Here is a 17,669-nt window from a genome sequence, read left to right on the forward strand (position 1 = left end):
AGTAAGGAAAAACACCCTCAGAAAGACCTCAGCTGATGATCCAAAGCATACCACTTCATCTGTAAAACTTGCTAAAGTGTGATGGCTTGGGCATGCATCGCTGTTTATCGATGATGTGACACAGGACATGCCTGCTTCAGGTCCGTGGGGTTGAAGCACTTAGACACTTACATGGAGAAACTCTGTGAACACAAGCACGCTCACAAACACAGGTGTGCACTGAAGTGTACACACAGACACACAATATCTTGGGTGGCTGCTGCCTCAAACAGTTTCTCGTATTATTACTACTCTGCGCTTTTGAGTAAAATTTGTTAGTTATTATTGTTTATTATTGTTATTTATGCATATGTTGGTTGTTACTGTGGTTTATCTAATATGTCTTTTTCTTCTTTTTCTATTTACTCAACAGGTGTTGAAGCAGATTCTCGATATTTTTTCTCTCTCTCCCTTTCTCTCACCATCCCTCTTTCTTTTTTCATTTCCATCAAAGTCAAAAAACAAAAAAAACATAAACAAATCCTACTAAAGTTCTATTAAAATATAACTGTAAGAAATTAACATTTTATTTTTAATTATTTAATTCGTCCAATTACTTTTAAGCCCCCAAAATAAAGGAATTGTTTAAAAAATACTTTAGTTCCTCACATTTTTATGCAGTGTTTTTGTTCAGCCCACTGAATTAAAGCTGAAAGTCTATATTTCAACTGCATCTGCACCATTTCATTTAAAATACACTGTTGTAATGTAATGTAATCAGCCAAAACTAGAAGAAAAAAGTTGTCTCTAAAAATATTTATGGGCCTAACTATATGAAGAAAAGCTAATATAGGAGAAATATCATCTCTCTTTGTTGTCCCTCTCAGTACTCTTGATGCAGCACTCTGGATCAACTACACTTCTGAGGGAGCTTTTCAGACAACCAGTGAATGACAATAAACCAGCCCAGAAGTATGTTACCTGGTTTTTAACACCATTCTTAACACCATATCTTTACTGTGCACATAAGATCACATCATTTAATCAAAAAGGACTCCAAGAATCATTGCAGTGTTATGGAAATTTTACAGACAGTAATTCGGAGGCAGGTATTCGACTCAAAAGTAAATAAGATGTACCTGACAGATGTATAAGATTTAGCTTTTTATGAAATCTTGTAATACAGATCTTAAATAATCCTGGGTGAAAAAGACTGAACCCTAACCTCAGAGTTTCCAGGGTGCAGTGTGGACTCTGTAATACACCAGACAGAAGCTTCAGTCCTGAATCTTGAACGTCATTGTCACTCAGGTCGAGCTCTCTCAGACTACAGAGAGGGGAGCTGAGAACTAAGGACAAAGCTTCACAGCTTTTCTCTGAGAGAAAACAGCAAGTCAGTCTGGAAGATAAAGAAGACAAAGACAAAAAACAGTTGCTTTTTATTGTAATAATGGTGCTGTAAGGAATTTCTACGTTTGGGGATATTTTATGTTCGAGAACTGCCTGGAATTGTTGCCTTATTTTAAACACATCAGAAATGTGGCAGTCTACTGTGACTGAGGAAATAATAAGAAAAAAAATACTAAGATACAACAAGAAATGGTTGATATAACATTCGTAACTAAAATGTTTAACTGGTAAATCATGTCACTGGATGAAAAATAAAATATCCTTTGATCTGACCTTAGAGTTTTCAGGTTGCAGTGTGGACTTTGGAGTGCAGCAGACATAAGCTTGACTCCTGAATCCTGTAGATTGTTGTTACTCATGTCCAACTCTTTCAGACTACAGGACTGAGAGCTGAGAACTGAGGACACAGCTTCACAGCTTCTCTCTGAGAGGAAACAACCACTCAGTCTGGAAAATAATTTAAAAAAATACATATTTGTGTTTAAAAACAAACACGTTGACCATTGAACCTAATAATAAAAATAAAAATAAGTGTACTACAATTCCCAGTTAACAAAAAAGCTTAAAATTTAAGTCAGGTTTAAATAAAAAAATAAAATAAAATTGCTCAATAAAAACAATTACCCCTGTAAATGGAAAACAGTGAGCAGCTGGTACATTTAGTTTAATACTTCAGTAAGTTTTGGCACGTGTAAATAGTACTGACTTTGTAAATAGTACTTTTCAATCCAGCATCTGTGATGTTGCTGTTGCTGTTGCTAGATACATTTCAGTCATTCATTTCATTTCATATACTGGACCCTAGTGCATAGGCCCTCAGTTCATCAGCTGTCTAAATACAACAATGAATCTATCGATCGATCGATAGATAGATAGAAGTAACTGGACAAGTTATATATGTATATATGTATATATATAAATTTAAAAAAGATTCCCCCTCTGCCCTTCATTTTCTTTAAAGCTCAGGTCCAGGGAGCTTGAGGGTGCTGTGCAGTGTCTTTGCTGATCCTAGGACTGTGCTGTTGTGGACAGAGATCACACGGTCGCTTGTGGCCACCTTCCGGATGTAATCATGGATGTTTATTGTCTCACCCTAAACTTGGGTTCTGACACTCACTAGTGTTCTGCTGTTTGCTTTATGCTTAGCATACAGTCTCAGGGTGCTGTGTTTGGGGTGAAAACCTCCATGCATGGTCAAGAGCTTCCTTGTCCTGGGAGTGGTTGCAGCTTTCCTATTTGCCTATGGGATTCCCAGGTACTTGTCTGCAATGTTGCAGACATCCAGCAGTCCAGGATCCATGTGTGGGGGATTGAGTTATAGGCTTTCTTATAATCCATCCAGGTGGTGCACAAGTTGCTCTGTGAGGTTTTGCAGTCTCTGCAGCTATTCAACTATTGAGCTCTTCATTTTAGATTATATAATGCCGGACAGGAGCTTCCATGTGGTACTGAGTTAGGTTAATGGCTGGTAGTCAGATGGGACCAGTCCCCTCTGGGGATCCTTGGGGATCATGACTGTCTGGTCTCCTGCTATATTTGGGGATTAGTGCCCAATCTCGGGGGCACCTCAACAATCTCCAGTTGGGATGGCAGTTCCTTCTGACTAACTTTAATACGAGACAAATATTACTACATTAAATAAAAAATGTATTTATGTAATTATGTGTAATTATGTAATTTATAATATAATTTATTTTTCAAAACAACTGTTAAATCACAAATTAACTTCTGAGCCATTTCTAAGGCTTTGAGACTCCAGCAAACAATGGTGAGAGCAATTATCTACAAATAGAGAGGATTTTTACCTTGGTGAACCTTCTCGGGAGTGGCTGGTCTACCAAAATTAATCAGAGCATTAAGAACTAATCCACAAGGTCACAGAAGAACCCAATACAACATCTTATGAACTAGAGAACTCATTTGGTACAGTTAAGGTCATAGTTCATGATTCAACAATAATTAATTGACACAGAAAAAATCCCATCCATGGGAGATTTCCATGGAGAAAAACACAGCAAACACCAAAAATACCCCAGTTGAGAAAATGAGAGGAGAAATAAGTGAGGACTAAACAGAACATTGGAGTGAAAAAAACATTTGAATGTTCTTTGCGCTTTATGATGAAAACCGTAAAAAAACAAACAAACAAACGCTGACGTGTTAATGATTATCACCTATGAGTCCAACACTGGCTGGTTCTGGCTACACCCACACATGTCTCTGAAACAGACATTTTCTGCACTATGAAACATTAACAGTATCTTATACTTGGCTAGGAGTGCTGTATTCAATACTTTTAGAGTCTAAGGGCCCAGTACCAACTACAAGTTTAAAACCCATTATAAGATTTTTAATTAATTAATTATAAACATCTTTTTTTATTAAGAAGAATCCAAAAATGAAGGTGTGATCACATATATACTTACAGAGCTTTGTTGGAGGCTTTGATCACTGGCAGCAGCCTCAGAAGAGCCTCCTCTGAAGCTGAAAATTTCTTCAGGTCAAACACATCCAGATCTTTTTCTGATGACAGTAAGATGAAGACCAGAGCTGACCACTGAGCCGGAGACAGTTTATCTGTAGAGAGACGCCCTGAACTCAGAGACTGTTGGATCTCCTCCACTAGCGAACGATCATTCAGTTCATTCAGACAGTGGAACAAATTGATGCTTTTTTCTGCAGACAGATTCTCACTGAACTTCTCCTTGATGTATTTGACTGTTTCCTGATTTGTCTGTGAACTACTTCCTGTCTGTGTCACCAGGCCTCTTAGGAAAGACTGGTTGGTCTGCAGTGAAAGACCCAGGAGGAAGCGGAGGACCAGGTCTAGGTGTCCATTTGGACTCTGTAAGGCCTTGTCCACAGCACTCTGGTGGATAAACTTTAGCTTTGGTTTCTTAAATAATTTGGAGAATAATGATGTTGTTTGTTGTTTCTCTAGCAGATTTACTCCAGAGTTTATGAAGGTCCCATGGAGATGAAGAGCAGCCAGAAACTCCTGAACACTCAGATGAACAAAGCAGAACACCTTGTCCTGGTACAGTCCTCTCTCCTCTTTAAAGATCTGTGTGAACACTCCTGAGTACACTGAGGCTGCTCTGATATCGATGCCACACTCTGTCAGGTCTGATTCATAGAAGATCAGGTTTCCTTTCTGCAGCTGATCAAAAGCCACTTTTCCCAGAGTCTCAATCATCTTCCTGCTCTCTCGACTCCAGTGTGGATCTGTCTCAGCTCCACCATCATATTTGACCTTCTTCACTTTGGCCTGAACCACGAGGAAGTGGATGTACATCTCAGTCAGGGTCTTGGGCAGTGTTCCTTTCTCTCTGGTTTGCAGCACATCCTCCAGAACTGTAGCAGTGATCCAGCAGAAGACTGGGATGTGGCACATGATGTGGAGGCTTCGTGATGTCTTGATGTGGGAGATGATCCTGCTGGCCTGCTCCTCATCTCTGAATCTCTTCCTGAAGTACTCCTCCTTCTGTGGGTCAGTGAACCCTCTGACCTCTGTCACTATGTTGACACACTGTGGAGGGATCTGATCAGCTGCTGCAGGTCGTGTGGTTATCCACAGGCGAGCAGAGGGAAGCAGTTTCCCCCTGATAAGGTTTACCAGCAGCACGTCCACTGAGGTGGACCTTCTAGGGTCAGATAGCATTTTAGTTTTGTGGAAGTCCAGAGGAAGTCGACACTCATCCAGACCATCAAAGATGAACACAATCTGGAAGTCTTGAAAGCTGCAGATTCCTGCTTCTTCGGTTTCAGTAAAGAAGTGATGAACAAGCTCCACCAAGCTGAACCTTTCCTCTTTCAGCACATTCAGCTCTCTGAAAGTGAATGGAAATATGAACTGGATGTCCTGGTTTGCTTTTTCTTCAGCCCAGTCAAGACTGAACTTCTGGGTCAGCAATGTTTTCCCAATGCCAGCCACTCCCTTTGTCAGCACTGTTCTGATTGGTTTATTTCTTTCAGGTGAGGCTTTAAAGATGTCTTCTTGCCTGATTGTTGTTTCTGGTCTGTCTGGTTTGGCAGATACAGTTTCAATCATTCTGACCTCGTGTTCTTTATTGACCTCTGCAGTCCATCCCTCTGTGATGTAGAGCTCTGTGTAGATCTGATTCAGAAGAGTTGTTTTTCCTGCTTTAGCGATCCCCTCAAACACACGCTGGAACTTTTCTTTCAGGTTAAACTTGAGTTTAAGGTGACACATTTGTAGAGCTTCTAAATTAGAAACAGCAGATAAGAGGATTAGCCTGTTGTAGTTTATACCATGTAAAAAATCTTTTTTATTGCATCTTTATAATAATTTTTGCATACATCTCATCAAATCAAAATTGGCCTTGTACTCGATTATTGCTGATTTACATGGAAATCTTATGGTACAAAGTCTGGAAACGTCTCACATTTTAGATATTTAACCCTTACATGCATGAATTATGACAAATTCAATCAGTATTTTTTTCTCAAGTATTTTTATTCATCTTTAGGCATGACAGGATGAAAAGTTCATAGGAAAAAAAATCCTGATTGAGGCTGTCATAATTCATGCATGACAGGGTTAAATAACAATAATTACAATGATACATGTCATACATCTATAGTAATATTAAACAACCAGTCGGTGGCAGGGTATTTAGTGATAAATCAGTGTCCAATGTAGTGGTTTATGTGCAAGTAAACCATCAACACTGACACAAATACAAGAAAATAGCCTTTGATTAGCTGTCCACTATACACTGTATGTATGTATATGCATGCAGTCCTTTAAAGTTTGTCTAAAGTTACCACATCCAGTCCTAAGTATACACTTTGTCACAAAAATAAAGTTTGAAGCATAATCCTGAACTTGTTCTTGTTCTTTCTGTGTCAACACAGAGCAATGTTTGGCTAGCTGATCTTTGTGGCGTGGCTGTAGCTCAGGCAGTGGAGAAGGTCATCTACTCATTGGAAGCTTAGTGGTTCAGTCCCTGAATGCTCCAGTCTGCATGCCAAATTTCCTTGGGCAGGATACTAACCACAAGTATAAATGTGTGGGAATTTTAGCTGGAAAGTACTTAAGCATAGAAGAAAATGCTGGTGTGAATGGGACATTGTCTAAAAAGCACTTTGAGAGAATCGGTTAATTTACCATTTTAGTTCACACCAAATGATTAGCAGTTAATCTTTTACATAGTTGTATATTTCATATTGTAAAGTAAATAAACACTTTAATAAGCAATAAGTCTTATTAAGGTGCACACTGTGCTTAATTGGTGGGAAATATGAGGTGAAGCATTCATTTATTAAGATTTTCAGGGTCTGTGAGACAGCCATTTTCAGGTCTCTATAGAGATGTCAGATAGAGTTCAGCGGTGCTCTGATGGGGTTACTCTTGGGCATTTGTAAAGTTGTCTATAAGCCACAGCTGTAGAGAGCAGAGAATCCTGTTCCTCATAGTCTGATCATCTTTTAGGTGCTTTTTTTAAAAAAAAAAAACACCAAGTGGACTTTTATGCATGCTGCACTAAAAAGAGGCATGTGTCTAGCCATTGTACCATAAAGCCAACATCTGTGACGGGCTGCAGATGTAGTTGTCCTTGTGGAAGGACAACTAAAAGGAGGGAGACCTTCCAGCGTGCTATTAGTGTTCAGTTCAAAAGCCAGAATCTCTGATAGTATGGAGGTTCATAAGTGCATACGGTATGGGAAGCTTAAATTTTTTGGGAGGAACTATGAATGCTGAAGGCTATATAAAGGTTTTAGACCAACATATGTTCTCCTTCAGATGACATTTATGTCAAGGAAGTCCCTATGTATCTCAGTAGGACAATGCAAAACTGCATACTTCAACTATTACAACAGCATTGCTTTGTCTGCCTGCAGTCCAGATATTTAACCTATGGAGAACATTTGATGCATCAATAAATGTAAAATGCGCCAAAGATAACTGTGAACTCTTCAGCAGCTGTAAACCTATATCAGGCAAGAATGGTATCAAATTCCAACACTAAAAGTCCAGAAACTCAAACCCACTATGTCCAGAAATCTCCAAACTGTATTAAAAAGAAGATGATATGTTACACAATGGTTCAGTTTATCCAAAATGCTGCAGTGAGAACACCTTCATCTTTCAGATTTCTCTTCTGTGGAACCAGCTCCCATTTTGGATTCAGGAAACAGACAACCTCTCTACTTTTAACATTTAAAGCTCTTTTTGATAAAACATATAGTTAGGGCTGGATCAATGTGTGACTGAATCGTCCCTTAGTTACGCTTCTTTCCTTCTCTCACCTATTTTCACTCATTATATGTTTACACACCACTGTGCATTTAATCATTATTTATTATTAATGGCTGTCTCTCTTCCACAGCATGTCTTTTTTCCTGTCTTCCTTCCCTCACCCCCACCAGTCTCTCAGAGACCAGCCCCTCCTTGAGTCTGGCTCTGTCTGAAGGTTTCGTATTGTTAAAAGAAACATTCTAATCACCTTGTGGTGATTTAGTGCTATATAAATAAAACTGAACTGAAGTTATAAAAAACAACACTGAAAGCGAGCAGCAAGTAATATTATGAAGGTTACTTGTTTGGCTGGATTTACTGTATGAAGCGCACTACTGGTTCAAACCCCTCGTAACTCGATGTGACTCTAGGGCATAAATATCAGGTAAATGCTTTTACATCCAATGAAATAAAGTTAGAGATTATTAAACCAAACAGCCATCCATTCACTAGAGCTCAGGCTTAAGTTGTACTGAAGAGCTGCACTAAGGCTACTGAGATACCACATTGAAATAACCAGAGCTCTGATTGGTCAACTCAGGGTTGTTGCTTTGCTGACGTCTCTTCAGACAAATTAATGAATTCTTACCTTCTGATGAAAGTGAGGAAGCTGCCTGGGCTGAAGGACTTCCTGTTGGAGGAAGTTGCACCTTGAATCATAAACTGATCTTTTTAAAATTTAAAACCTCCTTGGCTTCAAAATAATCTAAATATAATATTTGTATTTAATCATACTTTGAGAAAAGAAAAAGTCAGACTAAAACAGCCTCAATTAAATACATATCATAAAACAAATTGTGTCTGCGTACCATACTGACTGATAGTGTATTTTTTCCCTGACTGACCTTTTTTAATTTTCTTTAAAATCGACCTCGTCACCTCCATTACATGGCCAGTAGTATATGTCTCCACCATGACATCCGCTGTTCTCGTTCTGCTTGCTTTCTCCAGACGGCTCTTTTTGATGGTTGTGAAATCGCCTCCGGGTCCATTCTGCAAGTAAAAGTGAAAACGTTCCAGCTCCTCATCTCCCAAATCATCCAGCATGTTCAGCAGCTGCTCGTGAACGCATGCCTCCATCTTTGAGCTGTAAAACATGAGAGCATGTAAATCACATGTATTTTCACTTATTTAGTGCATTTCACAGCAGATCACTGGATTACTTAGGATTTACTATTTTGGGATAGATTCTTCTGTGATGGGAATAACATCACATACTGAAAGAAGGAGAATTTAAAAGATCAAAAACACAGGATGAAAAGAACAGAGTGGCAAGTTGACTCAGTCACATGACAGCCAGCATAGATGGATAGATGGTCAAAGAAAGAGATGTTATTTAAAGACCACACATTCATCGGTTTTGTTTTCTGATCCAGGATTCAAAGAGGATCAGCAGAGAGGGAAAACTGGACGTACCAGTTCATTCAAACACAGCTGCAGTCAGAGAAACAGATGCAGAGACAGAGGAACATCATGTGAAGAAGAAGAGTTCAGCTTTCTTCTTCATACTCGGTACAGACACAGAAGATGGAAGAGCCGAGAGAAAAGCTGTCTCTATACATCTTCCTGTGTGAGATGAGGATGTAGTTTAATTAAGTTTGCAAACTTCCTGTGGTCACAGTCATGTGACTATTAGCAGTTTAGTGTTTCTCACACTTATGTGCTCATACTGGTGTTAAACAACAGGAAGTGTGGTTGGTAAGCTGAAAAGATGTATTTTCTTCTCTTTGTGTTCTGGTACTTTCTCAGCTCCAGGGGCTCTCCTGGGGGGAGCTGAAGGTGCCCCTGTGTCTCTAACATCCCTCTCAGTGTTGGAATGGTGAATGAAGGTGTTTTGTGCAGTTCCAGCAGAGACACTAAAACACAGCAGTGATTGTGTCTAAACAGACAAACATGAACTAAATGCAGTGAAGCTGTTGTTAGTCTGAGTGTGATCAAACGTCTGAGGGAGGTCACTGCATAGGAACATTTATGTCTTTCCTCTTTTATTTCACTATTAAGGCTGAACCCTCTCTAAAGTCAGCAGCGTCATTTCAGACAGAGTTTTACAGTCGAACATTTCTAACAGGAAGTGATCACAAGTCTCCAAAAGTCTCTGAATCCAGAAGCACTGAGAGAAATCTGCTGTTCCAGCTCAGCTGTTGTCAACATTTTAACCTGTCCTTACCTACTCCAGATGTTTACAGCTGCACAGTCATCACATCAGGAAAGTTCTGGCAGCAAAAACTGAACAAAGGCTAAAAATATGCATGTTTATCTGTGAGTAGCATCAATTTTAAGACCGCAAGAAACGATCAGCAAGAATTTTTACATCAGTACCTAAACCAGGATTCAAACTGTAACCCTACAGAGCTGCTACCGCCATCTGCAAACTGCAGAACTGAAAAGTCTTCACTGTTATTTTTCTACAGATCATCGTGGTCAGTCATCATGGTATCTTTTTTTCCTTCAAGCTACAAACATCCAGGACAATAAATGTAAACAGCAGCTGAAACTTCCAGAAACTGAAGAAAAACCGCTCAACTTGAGACTTCAACTAAAACTAAACTATGAACCTGGTGTTTGGAGCCATCTTTTATATATAGCTTATAGATAGTACAGAGTAGAAACAATTACTTACACCTGTTTAGAGACACTTAATGTTAACCAACACACACACAGTAAAAGGAGGAAGTGTGTGAACTATGGAGCGGCAGATATGTGCTGGAACTAAGCTGCACACAGCTGATGTTAGCCAAGAAACTATTACGAACTGCTTCACTTACCTTCACACGGAGACAATCAGCATCAATCAGAAACATGAAGCTCAGGAAAGCGGAAGTAAACTTTAAGCAGGAAGGAAACACCCAGAGAGGCGTTTGTTGGGAAGCTAGGATTAAGCAACAACAGAAATTGCTCACTTTGAATTTTAGAAAGATGTAGAAATGTTTGTTCATGAATCCAGTCATGTTTAGTTCAATATGGTGATGTGCTGATCTTTACTATGTTCTTCTGTTGTTTTGATCCCTCTGGATTCAAATGATGAACAGATCAGTCCATGGTTTACTGCCATGGAGCTGACACGTGTCACATTTACACAATTCTGAGTCCTCTTGTTCTCACTAAACTACTCCTGGAACTTTAGCTTCATACCAAACCTGCTGCACTGACAGACAGGTGAGTCAGAGGTTCACCTCTAAGGGAAAATTACAGGAAAGAGAGGGGGAGGCACATTATCACAATGAGAACATGTGTTCCAGGAAGACATGAGGGTAAAGTACAAACTGAACAAGGACAGAAACTCAGCCCACTGCTACAAACACACAGCATCTTCAAAGACAACATCCTAACACAAAACTAGCAGTGAATGAGCTCAGACCCAGAATGATGTTAAAGCTGAGTGCTGACCACAGCTGAGCAGCCAAAGCTGTTCACAAGCAGTGATGAGGAGTCAGGCTTGCAGCTTTGTAGCTGTCCGAAGAAAATTTCTGTCTGCAACTGTTTCTGCAGGAGAATCTCTGTGGAGACATTTTTCTGTCAACGACTCCTTGAGGCTACTTTTCAGTTTGAACTTTGTGTTGATCTTTAGATTATTAACTCTTAATAATGTGAAAACACATCTTAGGTGATCTTGATTCAGAGCTCTCAGAGACTCACAGAGATGTCTCTGTCTGTTAGTCCTGCAGTGTTAATATGAACACCCCAGAGCTGAGAGTGTTTTCAGCGGCTCTGTGGTTGAGCTTGGGCCACATTCAGTGTGTCAGTGAACGCCTCCTCCACAAACTGACATGAAACGATTTTTATATCATAACAAATGCGTGAGGTAAAATAAGAATCCGAGCAAATAATTGCATGTCACTCGTGCAGCCAATGTCGGCTTTGCATGCTGCTGCTGCAGTTTAGAGCTCTCGCATGTCTGCGCTAGGTGAGAAAACTTGCTCACGCAGATAAACTTATTTTAGAGTATCTGAAGGCGGAGCACAAAAGGCCAAGTGCTGAACACTTCATACACACCTCACCGTCACTTACCGGAACTTCAACACTATGCACTCCATACTGTACATAAATGCCACTTGTTTTGCACATTTCCAACTGCCACTCTGTATATTTTATTTTTATTTAATTTTCACACACGTAGATATACATATTTACTATACATATTCAGTAATGTGCATACACTACACATGCGATGTGACAATAAAAGTGATTTGATTTGAAAAGAGGGCGGGGTCCTAATGTGATGGACACTTCAGGTTGCTGCTAAACTGAGTTACACTGTGGCAGCAATAGAAACGCTGTTTTAAACTGTATTTGTTTACAATTTGAAAAATAAAGTTTGCCGAATGAATTGTCAGAAGTTATTGTTTGTTGTGCATTAGTGGAAATACTGACAACTGTCACTGGATTATATAATGTTGAAGAAATATTTTAAACCAGAGGATTCAAAGGCATGTCCTGAAGCGTCTGCACTGCTGTCTCATTAATCTGTTGGACAGTATCACATCCCTTCTGGGATGGGAAGCATGCATCAATCCTAAGGAAAAGGTCAAACTGTTTCTTAGGCTATTGATTAAACTTAATTTTATAAAATGTGTTTATGTTGCTGCCAGTGAGTTTCACTCAGTGAAACAGCTGTACACATCTGGCTGCAGAGCTTCACTCACTGTGAGTTCAGGCTTCACTGTAACAGTTCTTCCAGATGATATTTCAGGTTAGGTGAACAGACAGTCTGTGAGGTGGACAGGAGAGATGGATGTGACACAGTCTCTGGTAAGAAGCTGACGGGTCTGAAATAGTGTCTCATAAATAGTTCAGGTTGTTGCTGTCATGCTGTGTAAATGTACACAAGATGCTTGTAGCTGCTGCGTGCTAGGCGTTCTATGTTTTTATGCTTCGTGGTTATTTCTGTGCTGCTAACAACTGAATTTACTTCAGTTATGTCTGTTGTAGCTCCATCCCTCTGGGCCTGGACCTGTAGACCACAGGGAAACATCACACATCTACCTGCTGTCTGTTTCACTGCTCAAATATATTTTTTGTACAGTCTTCTCGAAATTCTTTCAATTTTTTGTTTGATAAGTTAAATATTTGTTCATTAGAAATCTTAATAGAGTTCATAAAGAGACTAGCAAGAGCAATATTAAAGAGCAGTTTCTGTTCTGTATTTAGATCTGTGATTATTAGTAAAATTGTTGTTCACTGTTTTAATGAACAGTGAACAAATGCTCTGATCAAATGCTGATTATCAACTTTTTTGCAGTTGTGGAAGAAGAACCTTTCCTAAATCTTATACTTATATAAAAGTATTAATACTATATTATATGTACATTGTGTAAAAGTAAATTTTTACTGAAGTAAAAGTACAAATGTTCTACATTAATAATTTACTTCACACTTTATAATTGTTAAGTCTTGACAAGTGTACATCATAGCGGGTACATCTAATTCTGCTACACAGGATCAGAGTTCATAATAAAATATTTGCATTTGTATATCTATATATATATATATATATATATATATAGATAGATATATATATATGTATGTATATACATATATATATATATATATATATATATATATATATATATATATGTATATACATACATATATTTCATAAATAACTCTGAAAGTCAATGTGAAAGCACTGATCTGTGCTACACATCAGTCTTGAGGGTTTGACTTTTTGTAAGTTTGCCAGTTTACCTACAGATGTTCTTACTGTTGTGCAGCCATGGATTTACTGATTTATCACCAAGCTCCACTTTAATACTGAAAAAACTGTCTTAAAGACAGTAGAATTCTAGCACACTCCCATTCAGTCATGTATATGTAGTTACATGTGTAACTACACATACAACAGGCTGAGCAACTTTTTGTTGGCAGGTTTAAATTCAAATCAATTCAATTTTATTTATATAGCGCCAAATCACAACAACAGTCGCCTCAGGGCGATTTATATAAATGTCTGTACTTTGGCCAAAAATTTAATTGCCAAATTCTGACGTACACTTCCTTTCCTGAGGCAGGAAAAGCTGCCTGCAGTCATCAGTAAGTGGATCAACAGTAACAACAACTCTGAGTTCAGTGGGTAACTATCAACTAGCTGCTGCTGCTCTCATTCCCGGACTCCGATCACTCACACAGACACAGACTTCAATGGAAAAGCAACAGGTTTCATCCTCAAAATAACACACACACGCGCACGCGCACACACAGACACACACACACACAGTTTGTGTTCTGAAGAAATTAAATTGTCATTTGATGATTTCATCAAAAAGTTTAAATTCAGTCAACCAATAAAGTATAATAAGTTAAAGGAAGAAACTTACAGTGTTGTGAAAATCCCAAGAAAAAGAAGAATCTCATCTCCACACCCGGGGCCTTTTCCATATGTTTTTGTCTCAACTTGTGGTTTTGTGTTTCCAAATTCTTTCTTCCAATTCTTTTTCTTGCCACCCATTTCATCCAGAGTGTACTGGAAACATAAAATACCACCCAAGTACAGACATGTCACATAACAACAGCACAGCACAGAGTGGGGAAAAGTAAAGCATGAGTAGAAATAACACTGCACAGTGTGAAAACAAAGACAGTGATACGGCTAAAAATATTTCGTAAAATTCAAAATGTTTTTAAATCTTTTCTGAATCTCAAAACCTTTACTCAAGTTTGATATTAGTAATATTTGATATTAGTCTCCCAGATTATTGAAGCAATTTGAATTTGAAAATATCTTGAATGATAAGTAAAATAAAATAGCTGAGAAAAGCACTGAACCTCATCCTTGCAGAGGGAAAATAGAGTCAGGTTTTAAATAGTTAACAATTCAATTCAGTTCAACCCTGGCAGGGCCTCCTTGGATGAGGGTGTCTAGTGATATTGGCCGGAACACCCAATGAATCCAAGGTTCACTACTGACGATGTGTCCCAAATTTTAATATGATAATCTAGATCAGATCTCTAATCCCTAAACCCAACGAAAAAATGGCAGATTAGCTTGGGTAAAAGACCGAAAGTTGAGGCACACAACGATATGTGCTGCTGGTAAAGTTTCTGGGCAGCCTTTCCTCATAAGAGCCATCCCTCAAGATTCTCTCCATTTAAAGCAATGCATTATCAGGGACTGTAACATCTAGTCCTTTTACTGAATGTAGTCGCTTCTGAAAGTACTAATTTCAGACCTCTTGATTTTACGGTGTTGTACATATTTTTTAAATTAATATACAAGTGTTTCACGTATGATTACTAAGCTTAGACGGCTTTATTGACCTCTCATTAGAAAGACTATTGATCTCCAACTCTCACCTGCTGATGAAGCTGCCTGCTGTGACAGGTCCTTCTCCTCTTCCTCCATCATTACTCTATAACACATGAAATAAAAAGCAGTTTAAATGAGATTGAGGGAATGACGTGCTTGAACTGCAGTTTATATTCAACAACATCAAGCAGTTAAATCAGCTCTCAGAGAGTCCATGTACTAACTGCTCACCTCTCTGCAACAGACACCTGCTGGACTTTAAAATCAATGGGGCAATTTTCAGTCCAGTGACTCTTTAACACAGCTGGATTCAGGTCCAGGTTGATTTCTGTGAATAATGATGGAGTTACAGTTACAGTCATTCAAATTTGCTGCTTTCAGCCAGAGGTCAGACAGCTGACACTCAAGTAACTCAACCTAAATAAACTTAAAAGGCATTTTCTGTCAGATTATTCCACCAAGTTGACATTACGCCTGTATATTTTTAAGTTAAACTCTGTTATAAATTCAAAATGTCACAAAGTTTGGAGATGTAATAACAGCAGTTTTAGTAACATATTGCTTACTTTTAAAAACTGATTTTAACAGTAATGTAAAAATCTAAAAGTCTTTTGTGATGAATGTTATTAAAGGACAAAAATCCAGCAGTGGCATTCACGAAAAGGGATTCACAGACAGGCAGAGATGGGGGGGTTGCTTCTTGTCTGCAGAGGGCTCTGCATCAAGAGGTGATGATATGGAAATGAAGCGCAGCAGCTGAACAACAAGCAGTAAAATGAGAAAAGCAAAGATCCCTCATTTGAACTTTGTCATGAAGTTCAAGAAAATACATAAAAAATAATATTTTTATAATCGTGTCCTGTAAATACTTTCTGTCAATGATTCCTGGAATACCGTTTACATGTGTTAAAATCACAGCCAGCATAGAGAGGATATTTGGGCCAGGATTTGAAAGTCATTGGCCTTCTGTGGGGGGTTGGAGAGCTGTTTAAATGATCACCTAATGTGTGACAAAGGAATCCGCTGTGATGTTAATGACATGACACCCTAGATTCAGATTGAGGTGGTCATATGATGATGAAGCTTTGATTGCACAATCCTAAGAAACGAGAGAATTATTATCGTGAGAAATATCAATAGTTTGAAACATAGTGCCAGATCTTTGTGGTTCACTCCTACAGCAGCATTTTACTGACCTTATTGATTACCAGAAATATTTAGAACAAAGTGCAAATCCATCATGGTCCTGTCACTGATGAGTGTCACTTCTTAAGTGGCTGTGTCTGTAATGTAAAGTAGAACAGCTCTATTTCTATAATCAGTCCACTAGATGGAGTCACGTAGCTGCAGGCAATCATACACACGATGCAGTCATTGACCTACACTGATTCACTTTGACTGGAAGCTTCATTCCATAAATATTCAGTCAATTTAACACATCGGAACAAAATCAGCTGAGACAGATGAACGTCATGTGACTATTTAATTTTCTTCTTCAAACTCTGTACAAACCTGAGATGGCAGCATCAAGTGTGATGCTTTCAATGACCATGTTCCTGTTAAATAGAGTTACAGTGTCATTTGAAGAACTTCTTAGTCATCATTACTGCTGTTTGAGTGTATGCTCATTACTGTTATCTCTTTAGTACTTTTTGAATTTAAGGTACATTTTGGGAGAATCAGTTTCATTAAAGCTTTTTCTGTATTGTGTGTTGTACATTCCACATTTTATCTACAAATCTGATCCTTGGAAAAATCCAGGAGAAAACATGAAAGGAAAGGAGAAAGAAGAGGCAACTCCTCCATATTATCAGCATTTGCTCTTGTGCAGCATCTCTGTTGTTACTCAGGTCACAACCAATCACTTCATGGTGGTTCTAGCTCAGGAGGTAGAGCAGGTCATTTACTGATTGGAAGGTTGATGGTTTGATTCCTGTCTACATGCCAAATATCCTTGGACAAAATATTTACCTTACGTTACTCTCTGATGCATCCATCAGCGTGGGAATGTTAGTTAGTAAGCACTTAAAAATCATAGAAGAATGTGGCATGTTGTATTAAGTGCTTTGAGGACTCCGGAAGAGTAGAAAAGTGCTATATGAAAATCAGTCTCTGTATCTCTTCCAGTTGTGTTCCTAGTCTGTTTTGTTCGGTGGAGCAGATTCTGCTTTCAAACTTACAGCCTTTATAAGGGCACCTGACTTTATGTTGTACTTTGAAGTGTGCAGTACACAGGTGGGTAAAACAGTCAGTCTCAGAACAAGAATCAGCAAACCCACATGACATACAGCAAAATGGAACTGGCATATCTGTAAACAACGAAATACTTCGGTTCCTGCAAAAATCCAATGTTTTAGCCTGTAATGCTTAAATAGCTGCCCTCTTTTGAAAGTTAACAGGGCAATACTTCCACTTCCACAGCATCTCTTCCAGCATTTGAAATACAACAAAGAAAAAGCAAATAAGAACACAGAAGATTCAGTCATAGCAGCACTATATCTATACCCTGGATTCAATCTGGATCAGAGACCTGCTTCAGACTGAGTAATGTGAAGGCCATAGACATGTTTAGCTTTTCTTTTCTGATTAGCTGAGTAATGTTACACTATGGTAATGAATATGGCCGAGCAACTTGGACATTTAAGCCTAAAATGACATCACTTTGACATGCATAACAGCCACACATTCTGATGTTAGGGAACTGATAGTTTAATTGGAACAGTCCAAAAGCCTGTCAGTGAGGCAGGATTAGATGCACTGGCTCTTTTTACCAGG

General features: G+C 38.7%; 1 protein-coding gene across 1 annotated transcript in view; it reads right to left on the reverse strand.

Annotated features, from left to right (window-relative positions):
• LOC100701816 (NACHT, LRR and PYD domains-containing protein 3) overlaps positions 1 to 15,928 on the reverse strand; it is a 51,517-nt gene extending 35,589 nt beyond the window's left edge. The window contains exons 1-9 of the mRNA XM_025903278.1: positions 15,895 to 15,928; positions 14,942 to 14,997; positions 13,966 to 14,111; positions 8,497 to 8,738; positions 8,241 to 8,282; positions 4,565 to 5,613; positions 3,816 to 4,486; positions 1,663 to 1,836; positions 1,205 to 1,378 (exon numbers count right to left, since the gene is read on the reverse strand). Of these exons, the coding sequence (XP_025759063.1) occupies positions 1,205 to 1,378; positions 1,663 to 1,836; positions 3,816 to 4,486; positions 4,565 to 5,613; positions 8,241 to 8,282; positions 8,497 to 8,738; positions 13,966 to 14,096 (2,483 nt within the window). The 5' untranslated portion in view covers positions 14,097 to 14,111; positions 14,942 to 14,997; positions 15,895 to 15,928. The remainder of the gene's footprint in view (positions 1 to 1,204; positions 1,379 to 1,662; positions 1,837 to 3,815; positions 4,487 to 4,564; positions 5,614 to 8,240; positions 8,283 to 8,496; positions 8,739 to 13,965; positions 14,112 to 14,941; positions 14,998 to 15,894) is intronic.
• Between the last annotated feature and the right edge of the window lie 1,741 nt (positions 15,929 to 17,669).

Source organism: Oreochromis niloticus, linkage group LG23 (genome assembly GCF_001858045.2).
Source record: "Oreochromis niloticus isolate F11D_XX linkage group LG23, O_niloticus_UMD_NMBU, whole genome shotgun sequence".
NCBI classification, from domain to species: domain Eukaryota; kingdom Metazoa; phylum Chordata; class Actinopteri; order Cichliformes; family Cichlidae; genus Oreochromis; species Oreochromis niloticus.